At 43.4% G+C, this 18,033-nt stretch overlaps 3 protein-coding genes across 6 annotated transcripts in view; 1 reads left to right on the forward strand and 2 right to left on the reverse strand.

Annotated features, from left to right (window-relative positions):
- Positions 1-2,196, forward strand: part of sart3 (spliceosome associated factor 3, U4/U6 recycling protein) — a 38,800-nt gene extending 36,604 nt beyond the window's left edge. Inside the window, exon 19 of the mRNA XM_078421705.1 lies at positions 1,618-2,196. Within this exon, the coding sequence (XP_078277831.1) occupies positions 1,618-1,807 (190 nt within the window). The 3' untranslated portion in view covers positions 1,808-2,196. The remainder of the gene's footprint in view (positions 1-1,617) is intronic.
- Positions 2,197-2,731: 535 nt separating this feature from the next.
- On the reverse strand, positions 2,732-7,368 carry ficd (FIC domain protein adenylyltransferase). Its single transcript, XM_078421176.1, has 2 exons — positions 7,121-7,368; positions 2,732-4,854 (listed from the first exon to the last, which is right to left on the reverse strand). The coding sequence occupies exons 1-2, from the start codon at positions 7,326-7,328 to the stop codon at positions 3,773-3,775; spliced, it is 1,290 nt and encodes a 429-aa protein (XP_078277302.1). The 5' UTR covers positions 7,329-7,368; the 3' UTR covers positions 2,732-3,772.
- Positions 7,369-14,204: 6,836 nt separating this feature from the next.
- mtmr3 (myotubularin related protein 3) overlaps positions 14,205-18,033 on the reverse strand; it is an 80,926-nt gene continuing 77,097 nt past the window's right edge. For all 4 annotated transcript variants that reach the window (XM_078421712.1, XM_078421711.1, XM_078421710.1 and 1 more), the window contains one exon: positions 14,205-16,301. In XM_078421712.1, coding sequence (XP_078277838.1) covers positions 16,130-16,301 — 172 coding nt within the window. In that variant the 3' untranslated portion in view covers positions 14,205-16,129. The remainder of the gene's footprint in view (positions 16,302-18,033) is intronic.

Consider the following 18,033-nt stretch of genomic DNA (forward strand, 5'->3'; position numbering starts at 1 on the left):
TTGTTCTTACCAAAGTTCTTCCATTTTATGGAAAAGCAAACATTCCAGTGATTTCTGAGATCAAGGCTTGTCAGAAGATGACAAAACTGTTAGATGAAAATGCAAAAATCAGGGCCATACCAATTGGACGCAGAACAGCACCAGCTACTCTTGCTAAGCTCAAACAAATGGACACTGAACTTAATAAGACCTTTCAATTATGGCCACCCAATGCTGAGAAGTTGATAACAAATCAAGAGGATCTCCAATTTCTTCAATCAATGAAGACAGATCGTACCGCATCATTCGGATCTAGTGACAAGATGCTTGCTGGAAGAATGCAGTGCAAGGAAGCAGGTGCAAATGCTAGTGCAAAACGAAAGGAAAAAGCTCACCAAGAGATGGCTGATTTAGCTTCAACTAGTTCACAGGGATTCAGTAGCACTGAAAACAACATGACTGGTATTGGTGATAGTGTACAATGTACATCTTCATCTAGTACCCGCACCTATACTGGAACAACTGTCTTCATTCCACACAATATATTGAAATCACCAAAACTAGTGTCATTGGCAACTCGGATGAAAATAAAACATAAGGCAGCTATTCTTTAAATATGTCAATATCTATCAAATAGCTGCCTCATGCTTAATTTTGTGGATATGAACAGTGAAATTATGCAACGTAACCTTAAATAGGGCAAATATGCAGAATTATTATGCAGGAGCTATTATTTTTCAGAGTAACTCATTGCATAAATATATTTGCCTTTTGCATAAAATGATAAACCTGTGATACAATTTTGATTGGCTTGTGGACCCACTAGACAACAATTGATTTCAACCAAATGTTGTGTGAGCGGTCCATTTAGGAAGTGGAACATACTGAGGGTAGGTAGAGGTTTAATGCAGACATTTCTTAAAAACATGGGCTCCAGAAGCACCCTACTGGTTGGTACCGAAGAAAGACACAAAGTGTTGGAGTAATTCAGCAGGCCAGTCAGCATCTCTGGAGAAAAGGAATAGGTGATGTTCTGGGTTGGGAGCCTTCTTCAGACTGAAATGTGGAGGTGGGGGAGGGGAACTGGAAGCAAGAAAAGGCCGGAACAAATCCCCCAGCAACAGATGAGCACAGGAAGGGTGGAGTCCATAATGGCCGGGGAAGATGTGCTAACGAGAGGGATACAAGGATGCAGTGGAATTGGTAGAAGGACTGGGGTGGGGGAGGGAATGCAGGGGTTACTTGAAATTAGAGAAATCAAAATCATACTGCTGGATTGAAAGCTGCTCAAGCGAAGGTGCCTTTCCAAACAGATAGCTTGAGGTAGCAGTTGACAAGTGGGAAAATGGAAAGATTGCTGTCCTTTGTATTACTGACACTCAAATATCGTCCAAATGTAGCAGTTACATAGAAACTAGGTGCAGGAGTAGGCCATTCGAATCAGCACCGCCATTCAATATGATCATGGCTAATCAACCAAAATCAGTACCCTGTTACACTTGTGGGTGGACTAAATGAAAATCTTGACTTGCATTTATTAACGTTTAGAATGTATGGATGGTTACAAATACACCTTTACATAAGGTGTGGGGATTAAAGTTGGATTTGTTGTCCTATGAGTTTTGTCACTTTTTCCAGGAGGGGCAAAGGCCGAACACAGCTTGCACTTGTGCCGCGCGCTTTGCAACGCTTGCCCGCACCGGGAACCAGCACAGAGAATGGTACGCTGAGAGAACAGGATGATCACGCAAAGGGTGATTCCACACGAGCAGCAGACATGAAAAAGATGACAAATGCAGACTTTGCAAAGATGTTGTTAAGGAAATAACTGCTGATAGCATTTGATGTTTAAATACTGAGTCCAGAAAAAAAATGTGAAGCTTCATGGAAACCATTTTACATCCTCGAGTCTGGACAGTAATTCTGATCAGCAGTGAACTGTAAATAGTCTAATTTTTCTAAGAAGGTTTGATAAGTGTTAAATAGATTTGGCTGTTGATTTTTAAAGCAGGTGCTCTATATTTAGAGGATGGCTTGTATGTTTATTTACAATATTGTGCATTTTGTAACTGCTACTTGGTGAGTTAAGTTGCATTACTTTTGTCTATAAGCATTTGAGTACGTAGCAGGATCATCGGGACCAGTTTATGTTAATTTTGACCTCGTCTTTTTATAGCATTTGCTGTGATTTTCTTTTTTGTTCCCGATTAAATGTTTTATACAATTGCATTGTAATTGACTAACAGAGAAATCTCACTTCATAGCCTTTTACTCGATAGCAGTGTCCAAGCATTCCGAGAGCCTATCGCATCTCGAATTATTTAAATTCCTTGGAAAAATGTAGCAAAAAAGCCTTTGACTTGCTTCAGCAGGGTTAAGCAGAGCTGGATAAACAGCATGGACATGACAATTTGTGGCAGGCAGCAATGTGCGAGGCAAGCACCACACAGGCACTCAGTACATGGACATGGATACATTTTAAGACACTTGGACGGGTGCATGGAAAGGAAAGGTTTAAAGGAATATGGACCAAATGGGACTAGCTAGGATGGGGCATCTTGGTCGGAATGGATAAGTTGAGCCATCGGCCCAATTCTATGCTGTTTGACTCTACCCAGAGCTTGATTTTTAAAAAAGTGTTGGCTTCTGGTTGGTCACTCACCAGAAAATTAGACTTATTTGGACGTGCTTTCTCAATGCTACACATTCACATAATACCAGAGGATATAAACAGTATAATTTATTTCACATTAAATATTATAAATACACTATTTTATTGGTCTGTTCAAATAGTTAATTTATACAAAGTGCAATTTCCATACAAATAAATATTTCAAAGAACAATTTCTTGAGCTATGGTCCAAAGTTAGTTCAACACTGATTCTTTTCATTATGATGTGAGAGCTTTGAGCTAAATTTGATAAGAAAGTGCACACAGTTCATATTGCAGTTACAGCAACCAGTTGATTTAGGATATTTTACCATTCGGATCTTTGCTCTCTGCCTAGTTGTCTGAAATCAATCTCACCAACTGCATGAAATAACAGATTTAGGGTTTCCTCTTTGGAAATGTGATAATAGCCCATAATTAACCAAAAAAAACAAAATACTTAATAGAATAATGACATTCATGCCAGCTTCACTAACGGTGCAATTTCAGCCAATTGGAAAATCTGTTTAATCTTGTTCCCCATGGAAACTTTTAAAAAGGATGCTGCTAATAATTGACCTCAACATTATGACTGATACGTTCCCAAAATACTCAGGTAAACTAACCCACTGACTTGCCACAGATGCTACAAGCTACATTCCCATTTTTAAGCGATTCAGAAATTTGGGGACTATTTGTTTTCCCTATCTTTCCCCCATCCAAACTAGTGGGCCTTACATTTGATTTGGCTGTTAAGGCCCATTCATTTGTTATGAACATATAACAGGTAACCCTTTTTTTAATTGTTAAACAACATTTTCACAGTAAAACAAAATCACACTAGTACATTATAAAAAGTTTTTTTATATAGTACCAATCAGAAATGGGAGAGAGGTGGAATTATGGGTCCACTGATCTAGCAACCCTTGAATAGAAAGTAACTAGTCTTCCCACAGCCAAAATCTTAACATGGTGTGAATTTTGTTTTACATTCTTTCCTGATAAAATCCAATCAAAGCCAAACGCCCAACACACTGCAGAAAGACTTGGCAAATCGCTGAAGGAATCGATATTAACCAAAGTTCACGCTGATAATCATATCAATTCAACCCACAGCACATATAGTTTCGTGGCATCATGGCATTAGTTTTTGACTAAAATGGTTTGTGTATAATCTGAATGATTTGGATTAGCTTCAGGTAAACCTTTGTCGACAGAATGCTCAGCGGTTGCAATTAGCAGTAAATCAAGTGTCATCTCTGTGCATTTTCCTATAAAGCGGATAAATGGCCGAACATCTCCCTCATTGGCCAAATCTAACGCAGTGTAATACTCAACCCGCTGTTCCTTGCGGATCGTGATGGGTGGATAACCTGCCTGCAATAAAATAAGGTTCATCAGCAGCCGGGCTGTCCTTCCATTCCCATCCACAAAGGGATGGATATAAACAAGTTTATAATGTGCAAGGGCAGCAAATTCTACAGGATGGAGACTCATAGCTTCTTCAGTATTCAACCACTGGACAAGCTCATGCATTTGCTTCATTACATCCCTGGGATGGGGAGGTATGTGGTGGCCGACAAAGACTTGATTGGTTCGAAATCTCCCAGCTTCTACAGGATCAACGTATCCCAAAACTCTTCTGTGAATCTGTAGAATATCATCAATATTAACAGATCCTATTCTTGACAGCAGAGATTTATTGAGATATTTCATGGCTGCATCAACCCCAAGAACTTCATTCTGTTCCATCAGACTCTTCCCGGGTACAGCATACCTTGTTTCGATGATGTGCCTGATCTCAGAAAGGGTCAGCGTATTCCCCTCAATGGCCACAGTATGATAAATATGATGGTAATAACTTTCCTTCATCACGCGGTGCAAAGCTGCATTACCTTTGGGTATAGCCATCAACTTTTTAACCTTGCGGTCAATAATACTAAACTGCTTTTGGTCAATTTCTTCCACCAGTGGTAATGTTCTGTCGCGGTTGACCAGTGCCTTCTCATTGCACGGGGAAATGGTCAAAGCTTTAGTGTACAGATGGTCAGCCTGAATAACGTTCTTATCCTCTTCCATGAAGACACCCAATTCATTCAATGCATCTACATAGTGTGGGTCCATATTCAAGGCATGCACGAACAGTTTGTGTGCCTTTTCCCTCTTCCCCAGACGCTTCATCTCCAGAGCCTGATGCAGAGCAGCTTTTGCCTCCAACTGGATTTCTGAAATCAAAATCAATTTCCAAATTACAGGGGTCTAAACACGCAGTGCACTAAACCAGACATTTTTAAACCAGCTCGAGACAAGTCACAGTATGGCCATTACATATATCGTCTCCCGATTACATCACACCATCATGACGCACACGGTAAAACCCCACAGACAAACATTTGTTTTCCAGTAATCTGGTTTGCATTCACTAGAAATAATTCTCTCTGGTAAAGCTAAACTTGGCAACTGCGCCTGATCGCTCAAAAGCCTTACATTGTGTGGTGTTGTACACAACTAGGCAATAAACATAATCAGAACTGACAAATCACAACTGCATGAGAAGGTTAAATCATTTAACTTTTGTTCTGAAAGTTATTAGGACCAATCCAGAGCACAGGTCGGAGCCGTGAAAGGAGCCGGGCCAAGGAAGGAGCCTCGGGGTCGAGGACGAGTCTGGGCCATGTCGCCGAGAACAAAGGACGACCCAGCATGGGGAGCTGCTGGGATGAAAGGGGGATCAGTGTGCGTTGCCGAGAACAAAGGGGGACCTGGCGCAGGGGGCTGCTGGGATCAATAGGGGGCCAGTGTGGGCCGTTGAGATCAAAAGGGGGCCCCGAAGAGGGATGAGTACTTTTTTGTTACTTTTGTCGGCATCTTTGTGGAGACTCTTGTGTACTGTGTATGCAAAAACAAAGAATTTCACTGCACCCAGCTAGGTACAAGTGACAATAAAGTATCATCGTCATCTCTGCCAAGACAAACTAACAGAACAAAGAACAAGTTTTAGAGGCAAAAGGCTGGAGTAACTCAGCGGGACAGGCAGCATCTCTGGAGAGAGGGAATGGGTGACGTTTCGGGTTGAGACCCTTCTTCAGACTGGTTAGGGATATGGGAAATACTGTCTATATCTCTTGTTTAGGAACAGGAAGCATATAACAGATGGAAACAATAGTGTTGGCAGTGCAGTATTCATGTCCTTGTAGGATTAGCTGGGCTGAATGGGCAACTATAAAAACAATTTTTTTAAAAGTTAATTGGGTTTAGGTTTGGGTCACAGATCAAAAGTAGAGTTTTTGTCTCAAATGTCCCCTATTTGAAGATGTTACTTAATCATTAATAATCAATCTATTTTTAAAAGTCTGGCTACTAGTTACACCACTGTAGAGATGACGTGGTGTTAAATCAACTACTCGGCAATTGGTTAACAGAAGGCGGACGCTGAACAGCAATCTCAAACAGTTCGTTCTTACAGTCATTGAATGCGTTTATAATATATTAAATAAATGACATCGACCTTCATCATCTAACCACTGGTATCTGTTTTCAGCTGTCTAGGTCCGGAGTTCCATGCCCAAACCCCCTAATCCTCACCCTTAAAACCTACCTTTTTGAACAAGCTCCTGACCATGTTAAACAGAACGTATAAACAGTACAGCAACTGGCCCTTCTGCCCACAATGACGCCGAGATAAACTCGTTTTGCCGGCATATATCCATAATCCCTTCGTTCCCTGCATATCCATGTCCCTGTCTAAAAGGGACCACCACTATAGTATCTGCCCCCACCACCCCTGGCAGTGCGCCCACTCTCTGTGTAACCAGTCTGGAGAAGGGTCTCAACTTGAAATGTCACCTATTCCTTCTCTCCAGAGTTACTTCAGCACTTCTTTGTGTCTACTGTGTGACAAACAAACTTGCCCAGCCTGTACATCAGTCTGAAGAAGGGTCTCGACCCGAAACGTCGCCCATTCCTTCTCATCAGAGATGCTGCCTGACCCGCTGAGTTACTCCAGCATTTTGTGAATAAAAAACCTTCGATTTGTACCAGCATCTGCAGTTATTTTCTTATACATCTCCTTTACACGTCGCCACTCTCACGTTAATGCTCTAGCTGTGACTCTAGTCCTTGACATTCCCACCCTGTCCCTGTCCCTGTCCCTGGGAAGGAAAAGGTTGTGTTTATCCAATCCGTGCCCCATGAGTTTGTTCGTTGCCACTGGTTGTGTGGCTGTGACTTTCCCCATGGATATCTAACTCGGGTCAGTGTCTCGAGTCCTTCTCTCCAGAGAGTTGCTCCCGTGTGGACAGAGAGGGAGGGAGGGAGCCGGGCACAAGGCAGCTGCTGCCCCGGGGTGGGGAGCGGCCTCGGCCTCTGCCTCTGCCTCTGCCTCGGCCGGTGCTGGGCCTGGGGGGGGGAGAGAGAGAGGTCGCTGCCTGGCCCGGGTCCCCCGACAGCCGCCCTCCCCTCCCCGCCCCCCGGCCCCGGCCGCTTACTTACCCGGCACCGCTGTCCACTTGAAGGCCCACGGCTCGCCGGCCTGGCTCAGCTCCGCGCCGCTGTAGGCCAGGCTCAGGACGGTGCCGGGGGGCTCCGGGTCCAAGAGGCGGCTTCGCAGCAGCCACAGGGCGTCCTTGAGATACGGGTGCAGGAGGACGGCCATGGCGCCGAGCAGCACCGTCACCCCCGCCCTGCCGCGCCGGCCCATCGCGCTCACTGCGGCCCCCCCCCGCCGCCCGCCGCGGTGATGGTGATGGCGGCGGCGCCCCCTGCGGCCGGGCCCGGCACTGCCCCCACCCGCCGCCACGGTGACGGTGACGGTGATGGCGTCGCCCCCTGCGGCCGGGCCGGCACTGCCCCCACGGTGACGGCGATGGCGGCGCCCCCTGCGGCCGGGCACGGCACGGCACGGCACTGCCCCCACCCGCCGCGGTGACGGTGATGGCAGCGCCCCCTACGGCCACAGTGACGGTGTCAGCGGCGCCCCCCTGTGGCTGGGCCCGGCACTTTCCCCCTACCCCCGCGGTGATGGTGAGTGATGGTGGCGCCCCCTGCAGCCGGGCCCAGCATTGCACCCTGCAGCCGGGCCCAGCATAGCACAATACGTGTTAACACAACACACAGCTCAGGCACTCACCACCGCCCACTGTGCCGCTGGCGATGAACATCTATCTCCGCTCAGTCTGCCTCCACCCACCTGATCTCCCGGTTGCCAAACACTTTACCTCCCCCTCTTACACTGACCTTTCTGTCCTGGACCTCCTCCACTAGAGTGAGGCCACATGCAAGCTAGAGGAACAGCAGCTCATATTTCTCTTGGGCAGCTTACAACCCAGTGGTACGAGTCTTGATTTCCCTAACCTCAAGTAACCCATGCATTCCCTCCTTCTCCATCCCTCCCCCAGCCGAGACGTCATACTGGTTTCACTGTCCTGTTGACTTTCATTGTTGGTATCACTCCTCACCTTCTCCACAGCCAACAATGAACCACTCCATCACAGGAGAAAAACTAGTGACGGACATTTATTACAAGCCCACCGACTCGCACAGCTATCTGGACTACACTTCTTCCCACCCGGTCCCCTGCAAAAAGTCTATCCCCTACTCCCAATTCCTCCGTCTACGCCGCATCTGCGCCCGGGATGAGGTGTTTCAGACTAGGGCTTCCGAGATGTCCTCGTTTTTCAGAAAACGGGGCTTCCCCTCCTCCATTATAGATGAGGCTCTCACTAGGGTCTCTTCTACATCCCGCAGCTCCGCTCTTGCTCCCCATCCCCCCACTCGCAACCAGGACAGGATCCCCCTCGTTCTCACCTTCCACCCCACCAGCCAGCGGATCCAACATATCATCCACCAACATTTCCGTCACCTACAACAGGACCCCACCACTGGCCATATCTTCCCATCCCCTCCTCTCTCTGCGTTCCGCAGAGACCGTTCCCTCCGCAACTCCCTGGTCCACTCGTCCCTTCCTACCCAAACCCCGGGCACTTTCCCTTGCAACCGCACGAGATGCAACACCTGTCCCTTTACCTCCCCCCTCAACTCCATCAAAGGACCCAAACATTCTTTCCAGGTGAGACCGAGGTTCACCTGCGCCTCCTCCAACCTCATCTATTGCATCTGCTGCTCTAGATGTCAACTTATCTATATCGGCGAAACCAAGCGCAGGCTCGGCGATCGCTTCGCTGAACACCTGCGCTCGGTCCGCATTAACGCAACTGATCTCCCGGTGGCCCAGCACTTTAACTCCCCCTCCCATTCCCAGTCTGACCTCTCTGTCATGGGCCTCCTCCAGTGCCATAGTGAGGCCCGCCGGAAATTGGAGGAGCAGCACCTCATATTTCGCCTGGGCAGTTTGCAGCCCGGTGGTATGAATGTCGACTTCTCCAACTTCAGATAGCTCCTCTGTCCCTCCCTTCCCCTCCTCCTTCCCAGAGCTCCCTCTATCTTCCTGTCTCCACCTATATCCTTCCTTTGTCCCACCCCCGACATCAGTCTGAAGAAGGGTCTCGACCCGAAACGTCACCCATTCCTTCTCTCCCGAGATGCTGCCTGACCTGCTGAGTTACTCCAGCATTTTGTGAATAAATGAACCATTCTACATTTCCTTGATCTGGTGTTTTCACACCTTACAATCTCTTTGCACCCTTCTACATCTCTAATCTCTCTCTCCCCTACTCTCGGTCTGAAGAAGGGTCTCGACCCGAAACGTCACCCATTCCTCCTGTCCAGAGATGCTGCCTGTCCCGCTGAGTTACTCCAACATTTTGTGTCTATCTTCAGTATAAACCAGCATCTGCAGTTTCTTCCTGTACACTCCCTGTCTAAATTGCTGGAATCAATAATGCTGGAACAGACCCATTGGCGGAGGGGAGGCGGCAGCACTCATAATGGGATAAGGGCCGCCACATTCACAGTGGTGTGGCCCCCCCAACCCACCATGGGTGTGGCCGACCCAACATCATATATATATACTACACCAAGTGGACCCGTTGGGCCCAAACCTCTCCTGCATTGGTGCAGCACCCTGTCCTCCCCCACTCCCCTCTCCTCCCCCACTCCCCTCTCCTCAACTCCCCCTCCCCTCTCCCTTCTCCCCCACTCCCCCCTTCCTCCCTCCCTCCCTCCTCCCATCCCACCCTTTTAAACTTTAAAATGTGAATAACTTTAAAAATATAAGACCGATTTCAATAAAACTACTTACATTATCACTAAAGTGACAATGGTGAGTAAGGTGGGCCTAAAATTGTCACGCTATCGTGTGCCATTTTGGCTGAAGTTCAGTCACAAACAAGATAACAAACGAGAGTTTTAGTCTATAGATAATGTGCACATATACTTCAAATTCCTAGGAGTCAATATCACTAACAACTTCTCCTGGACCACCCATATTGAAGCAACAACAAAGAAAGCACACCAGCACCTCTACGTCCTTGGAAGGCTCAGTTTGGCATGTCTCACCAACTTCTACAGATGCACCATAGAAATCATTTTATCGGGATGGATCACAGCTTGGTTTGAGAACGGCTCCATCCAAGACCCCAAGAAATTGCGGTGAATTGTGGACGCAGCCCAGGCCATCACACAAACCGACCTCCCTTCTATTGAGTCCATTTATACCTCATGCTGCACCCTGGCTGCTCCCTCTTCTGTCCCATCAGGTAAAAGATGTAGAAGTGTGAAAACGCACACCTCCAGATTCAGGGACTGTTTCTTCCCAGCTGTTATTAGGCAACTGAATCATCCTAACACTAGAGAGCAGTGCTGAACTGTAATCTACCTCATTAGTGACTCTCGGGTCTATCCTTGATTGAACTTTGCTGGCTTTACCTTGTAGTAAACGTTATTCCCTTATCATGTATCTATACACTATAAATGGCTCCATTGTAATCATGTTTCGTCTTTCTGCTGCCTGGTTAGCACGCAACAAAAGATTTTCACTTTATCTCAGTACATGTGACAAGAAACAAAACTGAACTATACATACACATACATTTATATACATTTATACACACATGCATAAACACACACGTATGCGCACAAACTTAACCCAGCATTCCATCTACCCATGGTAATATACCACTTCCATGTTAATTAAGACCCTAGGTCTGTCTTAAAAATATTTTAAAATCCTATTTCACAAAAGCCTGTCAGAAGCAGTGTTGCAAAGATTTACGATCATTTAAGAGAAAATAAACAAGTTGTGTGTCAACTGTATTAAATAGGTGACAAATAAAGTGATCTTTAGTCCTACTTTCGGCCACCAGAGGAAACATTCTCCCCACATCAACCAGGTCAAGAATCCTCAGGATCTTATAAAGTTCAATCAAGTCCCTTCTCTTCTAAATCCAATAGATGCAAACCAAACATGTCAACTTTTCCTCACAAAATCCACCCATTTTATTGATTCCCCTACCAATAAATAACCCCTGATGTTTTAGCTCGAAACCACTTTGGCAGAACTGGGAAAAGGGAGAAGAAGTTAGTCTTGTTAAATCTGCAGAGAAAGTGGGTAGTGGCTGGGGGGGGGGGGGCACAGGGCTGAGTAGATCAAGGAATACCTGCGATAGGGTGAGGTCACAATTGCTGAGGCGATGAATCATAGTGATTATCTGGTGAATTACATAAGGGGGTGTTTGGTCCCTTCATCACCTCCTGGACAGCTCTTCCATTCTGTCAGCCTCTCCTCTTGTTTCAGCGACCGCAGGAGATGCCTCACCTGTCTCTTTACCTCTTCCCATCCTATCATCCAGGATTCCGTCAGTCCATCCAAGTGAGCCATATTCACACGCACTTCCTCCAATCCAGTATGCCGCAATTGCTGTTCACAATCAGATCTCATCCTCTGCATTGGAGAAACCAAGCAGAGACTGGGTGACTTGATTTGTACAGCACCTGCATTCAGGCTACAACAGTAACACTAGCCCTGGTGCCTGCCAGAACATTTCCCTCCCACGCTGACTTGTTAGTACTCTGTTGCACTTGGATAATAGTGTCCGACGTAAACTTGAGGTACAGCAATTAATCTTTAAATTCCACTGCTTTGGGCGTCACTTCTTTTATCTGTATCCAAACTGGCTATTTTTGTTGTAATTGAAGCACCTGTGACATTGGCTCAATTTTTGTCTCCTTATTCATCAGTACACTAGCCTGCTAAGCGCTCCCTGCAGCCTACAATTCACATCTTTGTATTCTCATTCTCTCAATTGCTCTTATCTCATGATCACTGGCTGTTTTTAACTGTCCTCATCACCCCATTAATCAAATGACCTCTATAAACCTTTCCTCATGGATACACCCTATCTGTTTATTATACTATTCCATCCATTCCTCACATACATTATACTATTCCATCCATTCCTCTGCCATTTAGACGAATTTATTTTCTTGCCTTCCCAGTTCCGATAAAATATTAACTATTGAGACTCAAGCAATCGCAGGTGTTGGAATCTTGAGCTAAACTGCAGGAGGAACTCAGCGGGTTAGACAAGATCCGAGGAGGGAATGGGCAGATGATGTTTCGGTCAGGACCTTTCTTCATGGAAAAGAGGGAGAAAGGTGGGGGGTGGACAAAGCCTGGCAAGTGATAAGGAGAGTCAGTGGATGGTGTTTACCTGGATTTTCAGCAGACCGTTGATAAGGTGTCACACGTGAGGCTGCTAAAAAAGATGAGAGCCCATGGTATTAGAGGGAAGGTGCTAGCATGGATCGAAGGTTGGCCGAATAGCAGGAGGCAGAGTGGAAATAAAGGGGGCTTTTTCTGGTTGGCTGCCAGTGACTAGCGGTGTTCCGCAGGGGTCAGTATTGGGGGCGCTACTCCTCACATTCTATAGCAATGATTTGGATGAAGGAATTGAAAGCTTTGTGGCCAAGTTTGCAGATGATGCGAAGATAGGTGGAGGCGCAGGTAGCATAGAGAAAGCAGATACTCTACAGAAGGACCTGGATAGGTTGGGAGAGTGGGTTAAGAAGTGGCAGATGGAGTACAGGATAGCAAAGTGTGAAGTCATGCACTTTGGTAGTAGGAAGAAAGGCGGAGACTATTTTCTATATGGGGTAAGGAAGGCAAATGCAATGTCAGCATTTATTTTGAGATGGCTAGAGCATAACAACAGGGATGTAATGCTGAGGCTTTATAATGCAGTGGTCAAACCGCATTTGGAGTATTGTGAACTGTTTTGTGCCCTATTTCTGTGGAAGGATGTGCTGGCGTTGGAGAGGGTCCAGAGGAGGTTTACGAAAATTATCTCGGGGATGATTGGCTTAACATATGATGAGCGTTTGATGACACTGGGCCTGTACTTGCTGGAGTTTAGAAGGATGAGGGGGGACCTCATTGAAACTTACTTAATAGTGGAAAGCCTGGACAGAGTGGATGTGGAGAGGATGATTCTACTCATGGGAGGGTCTAGAACCAGGGGGCATAGCCTCAGAATAAAAGGACGTACCTTTAGAAAGAAGATGAATTTATTTAGTCAGAGGGTGGTGAATCTGTGGAATTCAGGTTATTAAGTATTTTTAAGGCAGAGATTGACATCTGGTTGATGTGGAGAGATTCTTGATTAGTACGGGTGTCAAGGGGCATTGGGAGAAGGCAGGAGAATGGGGTTGAGAGGGAATGATAGATCAGCCATGATTGAATGTAGTAAACTTGATGGGCAGAATGAAATCTAACCAGTTCAACTGCAGCTTACCTGCATGCCGCATTCGTAGAACTACGTAAAGAATTCCAGCAGTGGGTCCATCATTCAGCTCCGTTTTTACGGCCATCGAGTGTTCTGAAATACCAGCCATCTGCCTTGTCACTTATCACATCACTGAATCTGCCATAGACCACCCACCCGTCTTCTCATTTAAAAATGTCCGATGGTAGCTAAATCACAATGACGTCAACTTGATTGTATCATGATAGCTCAACCTGTGCCTCCCCCTTACCAACAAAAAAGTTAAAGCAAAAAAATGAGCGACTGCAGATCGTCTAATTAAATAAACTACTTGAAGACTAACTGGTGAAAAAAATAAAACAAAAATCATTGGCCTGCCAAATGCATGACAGATTTGAAATTATAAAAGCTAGATGCAAGCTAGATGCAGGAAAAATGTTCCCAATGTTGGGGGAGTCCAGAACCAGGAAACACAGTCTAAGAATAAAGGGGAGACCATTTAAAACTGAGGTGAGAGGAAACTTTTTCACCCAGAGTTGTGAATTTGTGGAATTCTCTGCCACAGAAGGCAGTGGAGGCCAATTCACTGGATGAATTTAAAGGAGAGTTAGATAGAGCTCTAGGGGCTAGTGGAATCAAGGGATATGGGGAGAAGGCAGGCACAGGTTACTGATTGTAGATGATCAGCCATGATCACAATGAATGGCGATGCCGGCTTGAAGGGCCAAATGTCCTCCTCGTGCACCTATTTTCTATGTTTCTACTAAATTTCTCCATTTATATCCAAATAATTTATCAATTTAGCAGCCAGTACATCATTACAGAACCATTGTTAACATGAAAACTAAGTGATGTCTTCTTTAGACAGTGATAAATGTGCAATAAACAGCCCGATAAATTTGAGATTAAACACAATATATGAAAATGACAAATTTATTTAGATTTAAATAAATCATTCTGAGGCTACAGAAGAGTATATGCCATGAAAGCTTACAAACAGGTAAGCACTACATTTTCCACACTCAGCTTTGTGGCATCAATTCTTAAAGCAATTAAAGTCTGGCTTTAAGTGCTACTTTACAAATTCCACTTGAGTGTACAATCAGAAGAGTCTACCATTACCACTAAAGGATAACAGTCACTTAAACAAAGGAGATGAGGGGAAAAGAAATCGGACTGTTCAAAATATGTTTAGCAGCATTTTAACTTTAGTTCCAAACCCCAAAAGGATGTTACTGTCTGTACTCAACACATTCAACATGTGAAATCAAGCACCAGGATGAGGTGGATTTTGAAGTTCAAGTTCAACATGAAAAAATTATAGGCTGTAAGATGGAACTATATTAATAAACCAACTGATAAAGTGCAGTTTCTTATATCAGCATTTTACTAAACCAGCTTCTAACGTTAGCTATATTACTAAGAAAATTCTAATGTGATGTGGGGCAGGCTTATGGAATTTTTTTAGTAATTTTTAAAATTTAAATACACAAAGTAATTCCAGAATAAATCAAAAACACAGCACCAGTAAATCACCCAGGTGCAATTTGCATTTAGAGAGTTGAAACTGTTCTTTCCTGTTTGTTACAAACATCAGTCGCTATTATGTCCCTAAAATGGACTTATCATGCACATCTCGTAATGGCAGGGGAATGATGCCCGTTACAAATATATCTTGCAATCTGAATTGTGCTGCAGTGATTGGTGGTTTTGACTGAAAAGTTTAAGCATAAGGAGGGGAAAGAGTTGCATTAAATGATTACCTTGCAGCACATTATCAATGATACAATGAAGTTAAACTTCAATGTCAAGTGGGGGAAAAAAAGCACTTGGTGTTTTTACCTGTATATCCAACTGGCCCAATTTTATTTTATATTAAATACTGCTCATCTATTAATAATAAAATTACAAAATTGTTAAAAGCTAGCATAAGCTTCATACAAATGCTAAACTTTTAATTTTCTTTACATCTTTGAAAAACGCCTACAACACTTGATGCTCTTTTAAAACAAACTTGGAAAAAACATCTCTGTTCATGGTGGGGCAAGGAGCACTTAAATCTTTTAGGAAAGAGTGCTATGTAGCTAGCAACAGCATTTTGTCCTCTTTATTTACAAAGAGTAAAATAAAAAGTGCTTACATGAAGAAAATGAAATGACAAGTGAATGTCAAATATGCTTTTAAAACACAATCCCAGAAACCCGTATCATAAACAATGGCACCTAACCAGAACGTCTCATTTTTTGCCCTCCTCTAACCTTCATTTGCGTTTCAGAATCACAGCAGAAAAGGTTAATTCACCAAGCTCAAAAGAAATCCTGTTTCAAATAGAAAACAAAAACATTTGAGCTTACAATACATTGTGTAAACAAAGCTTAAAACATTTCATTCCTTCAGTGCCCATCAGCTCACTGGCAACTAAGGGCATTTATAATACTTCTGTACATGCCAAAAACTCAATTTATTCAGTAAATAAAAAGGAACATAATTAACACTGATCTATATTAAGATTTTACATATTCAATTACACATGTAGAAGGAGTAGTGCGATAATGCAATCTTCCAACAAAATGTGTTTACCACTTCTGCAGGTCTAAGGCCTTTGGTTAATACAGTAATATACTGCACTGCCCATTCTATTCCAGTCACCACAAGTCACCGTAAATAAACTTCCAAACTGCGTTAAGTTACCCTAAGTATGCCTGCATCCACCACATCCTGTTAGAACCTCCAAGCTATTATGTGCATTTAGTCCTATCTTAAGTGCACAGTGACACTAAGAGCTTGGCTTCTTGTACACCATCTCATAATATGCGTGTTTCCGGGAAAAAAGACAATGTCCTTAGTTTGAAGAAGCTGCAATGGGTTTGTCCAGTTCCATTTCTAACACGGACCCATTGGGCTGCAGACTGCTGTAGCAGGATTTGCAGACACGGCTCGGCTCAAAAAGCTGCTGACTCGGCACTGGGATCTTCTGATTGCAACAACTCGAGCAAAATACATTCCCACAATTCCTTTTGAAGGAACAAACAGGCAGATTGTTAATTAAAATGCGATTTCGTTTATCTATAGTTAACATGACAAAATAATGGGTTATTTTGCAGATAAATATTGGTAAGTTCAGCTCCTAAGAATAAAAGGGAAAGACATTCATCGTTGTTTGCTTGCACAATGCACATATTGTAGTGGCAGCACATTATACTCCATTTTTGATATTCAGTTCATTTGAAGTCAACATACAACCACCATTACATTATGTGCAACAAATCAATGATGAATTTCTGTCCAAATGTTTAACTTTTCAACAATAATTAGTGACTTTCCACGCACAAAACATATGGTTAATAAAACTGGTATTAAAAAAAATTGAACGCAAAAGTAAACTGTTTCCTGAGCACAATGGTGTTCCTCTCTTTCAAAGGTCCAAGAAAGGTATTTCAGTGAAACAATGTTTGAGTATTACATCTATGAAGAGTTTGAACATTCTTGTTCATTTTTGTTGCAAAGCTGTTATATCAGCAGGAAGAAAAAACATGTTTTAAGTAATTAGGAATTACTTAATTAATGAGTAATTAGTAATTAATGAATCCAATGCAGATGTTGTGTTATTTCTACTGGAATCTCCAGCTTTTCCCATTTCTGTGAATAATTCAAAAGTCAGAGGAATGTGTACTCACTTATTTGGATGTATAATCTGAACAAAAAACTCACAGGTAACTAATGTTTATGAAGAGGGCAAATTTCATCAGAGGTTGTGATTTTTTATGTTGAAAAATTGTCAATTAGTATAATTTTATATGTATAAACGAGTCCCAATATCAGATGACCCCTAGGTGAAATTATACAATGGAATTGATATCCAGATCCAGAGTAGTGTGAGTAATGTTCTAAAAGCTGGAATTTTCAATAGTTAAGCCAATTAGTTTACTTCTTGGAAACTCAAGAAACAGTTGGGTTAAATATGATAAAATTCTTAACCATTCATTTTTAATGATGTTTTGGGTATAAATCTTGCACCTAATTTACATTGGATCATTGACCTACACATCCTTTTTATGTGCAAGGCCACATAAGAAAAATGGGCCCAAGTTTTGGAGGTGGAGCAATTAGTGGATCAGGTGATAAATGATGCTTGTCACAACGTAAATGTTTTATGGCAAAATACAATTTCTCTGCAATATTCTCAAATTCAACCAGAAAAAAAAGAACTATTTAGAAGACGAATATGCAGTCTACAAGCATCCATCAGCATTTTTTTAAATACGCAGAAGGCAGAAAATTTGCATGTTTAAAAACAGATGAAAGAATAAGCAAGATAAAAATATCTTTTTTTATGCTGGTAAACAAGACAACTTAGCATTTTTTAACGACTTCTCAATATAGGGGGAATATGTTGAAAAGTATAAAAACCTGATTCAGATTTTGTATAGATAAACCTAGTTTTAATGACTGTAGCACAAGGAAGTCTCTTAGCAGGAAGGACCTTGGTCGTCAAGCTGATTAAAAGCACAACATGAAGAAATGCTAAAATATTATACATGTTCCAAACTTAAAAACAGAAAAATATTGACAAGGTTTCAGTTAGCGTGGTTAATATGTGTGAACGGCATAAGTAACAAATTCAGGTGTCACAAAATGCTGGAGTAAATCAGCAAGTCAGGCAGCATCTCTGGAGAGAAGGAATGGGTGACGTTTCAGGTTGAGACCCTTCTTCAGACCCCGAAACGTCACCCATTCCTTCTCTCC

This window comes from Rhinoraja longicauda, chromosome 25 (genome assembly GCF_053455715.1).
Source record: "Rhinoraja longicauda isolate Sanriku21f chromosome 25, sRhiLon1.1, whole genome shotgun sequence".
NCBI lineage: Eukaryota > Metazoa > Chordata > Chondrichthyes > Rajiformes > Arhynchobatidae > Rhinoraja > Rhinoraja longicauda.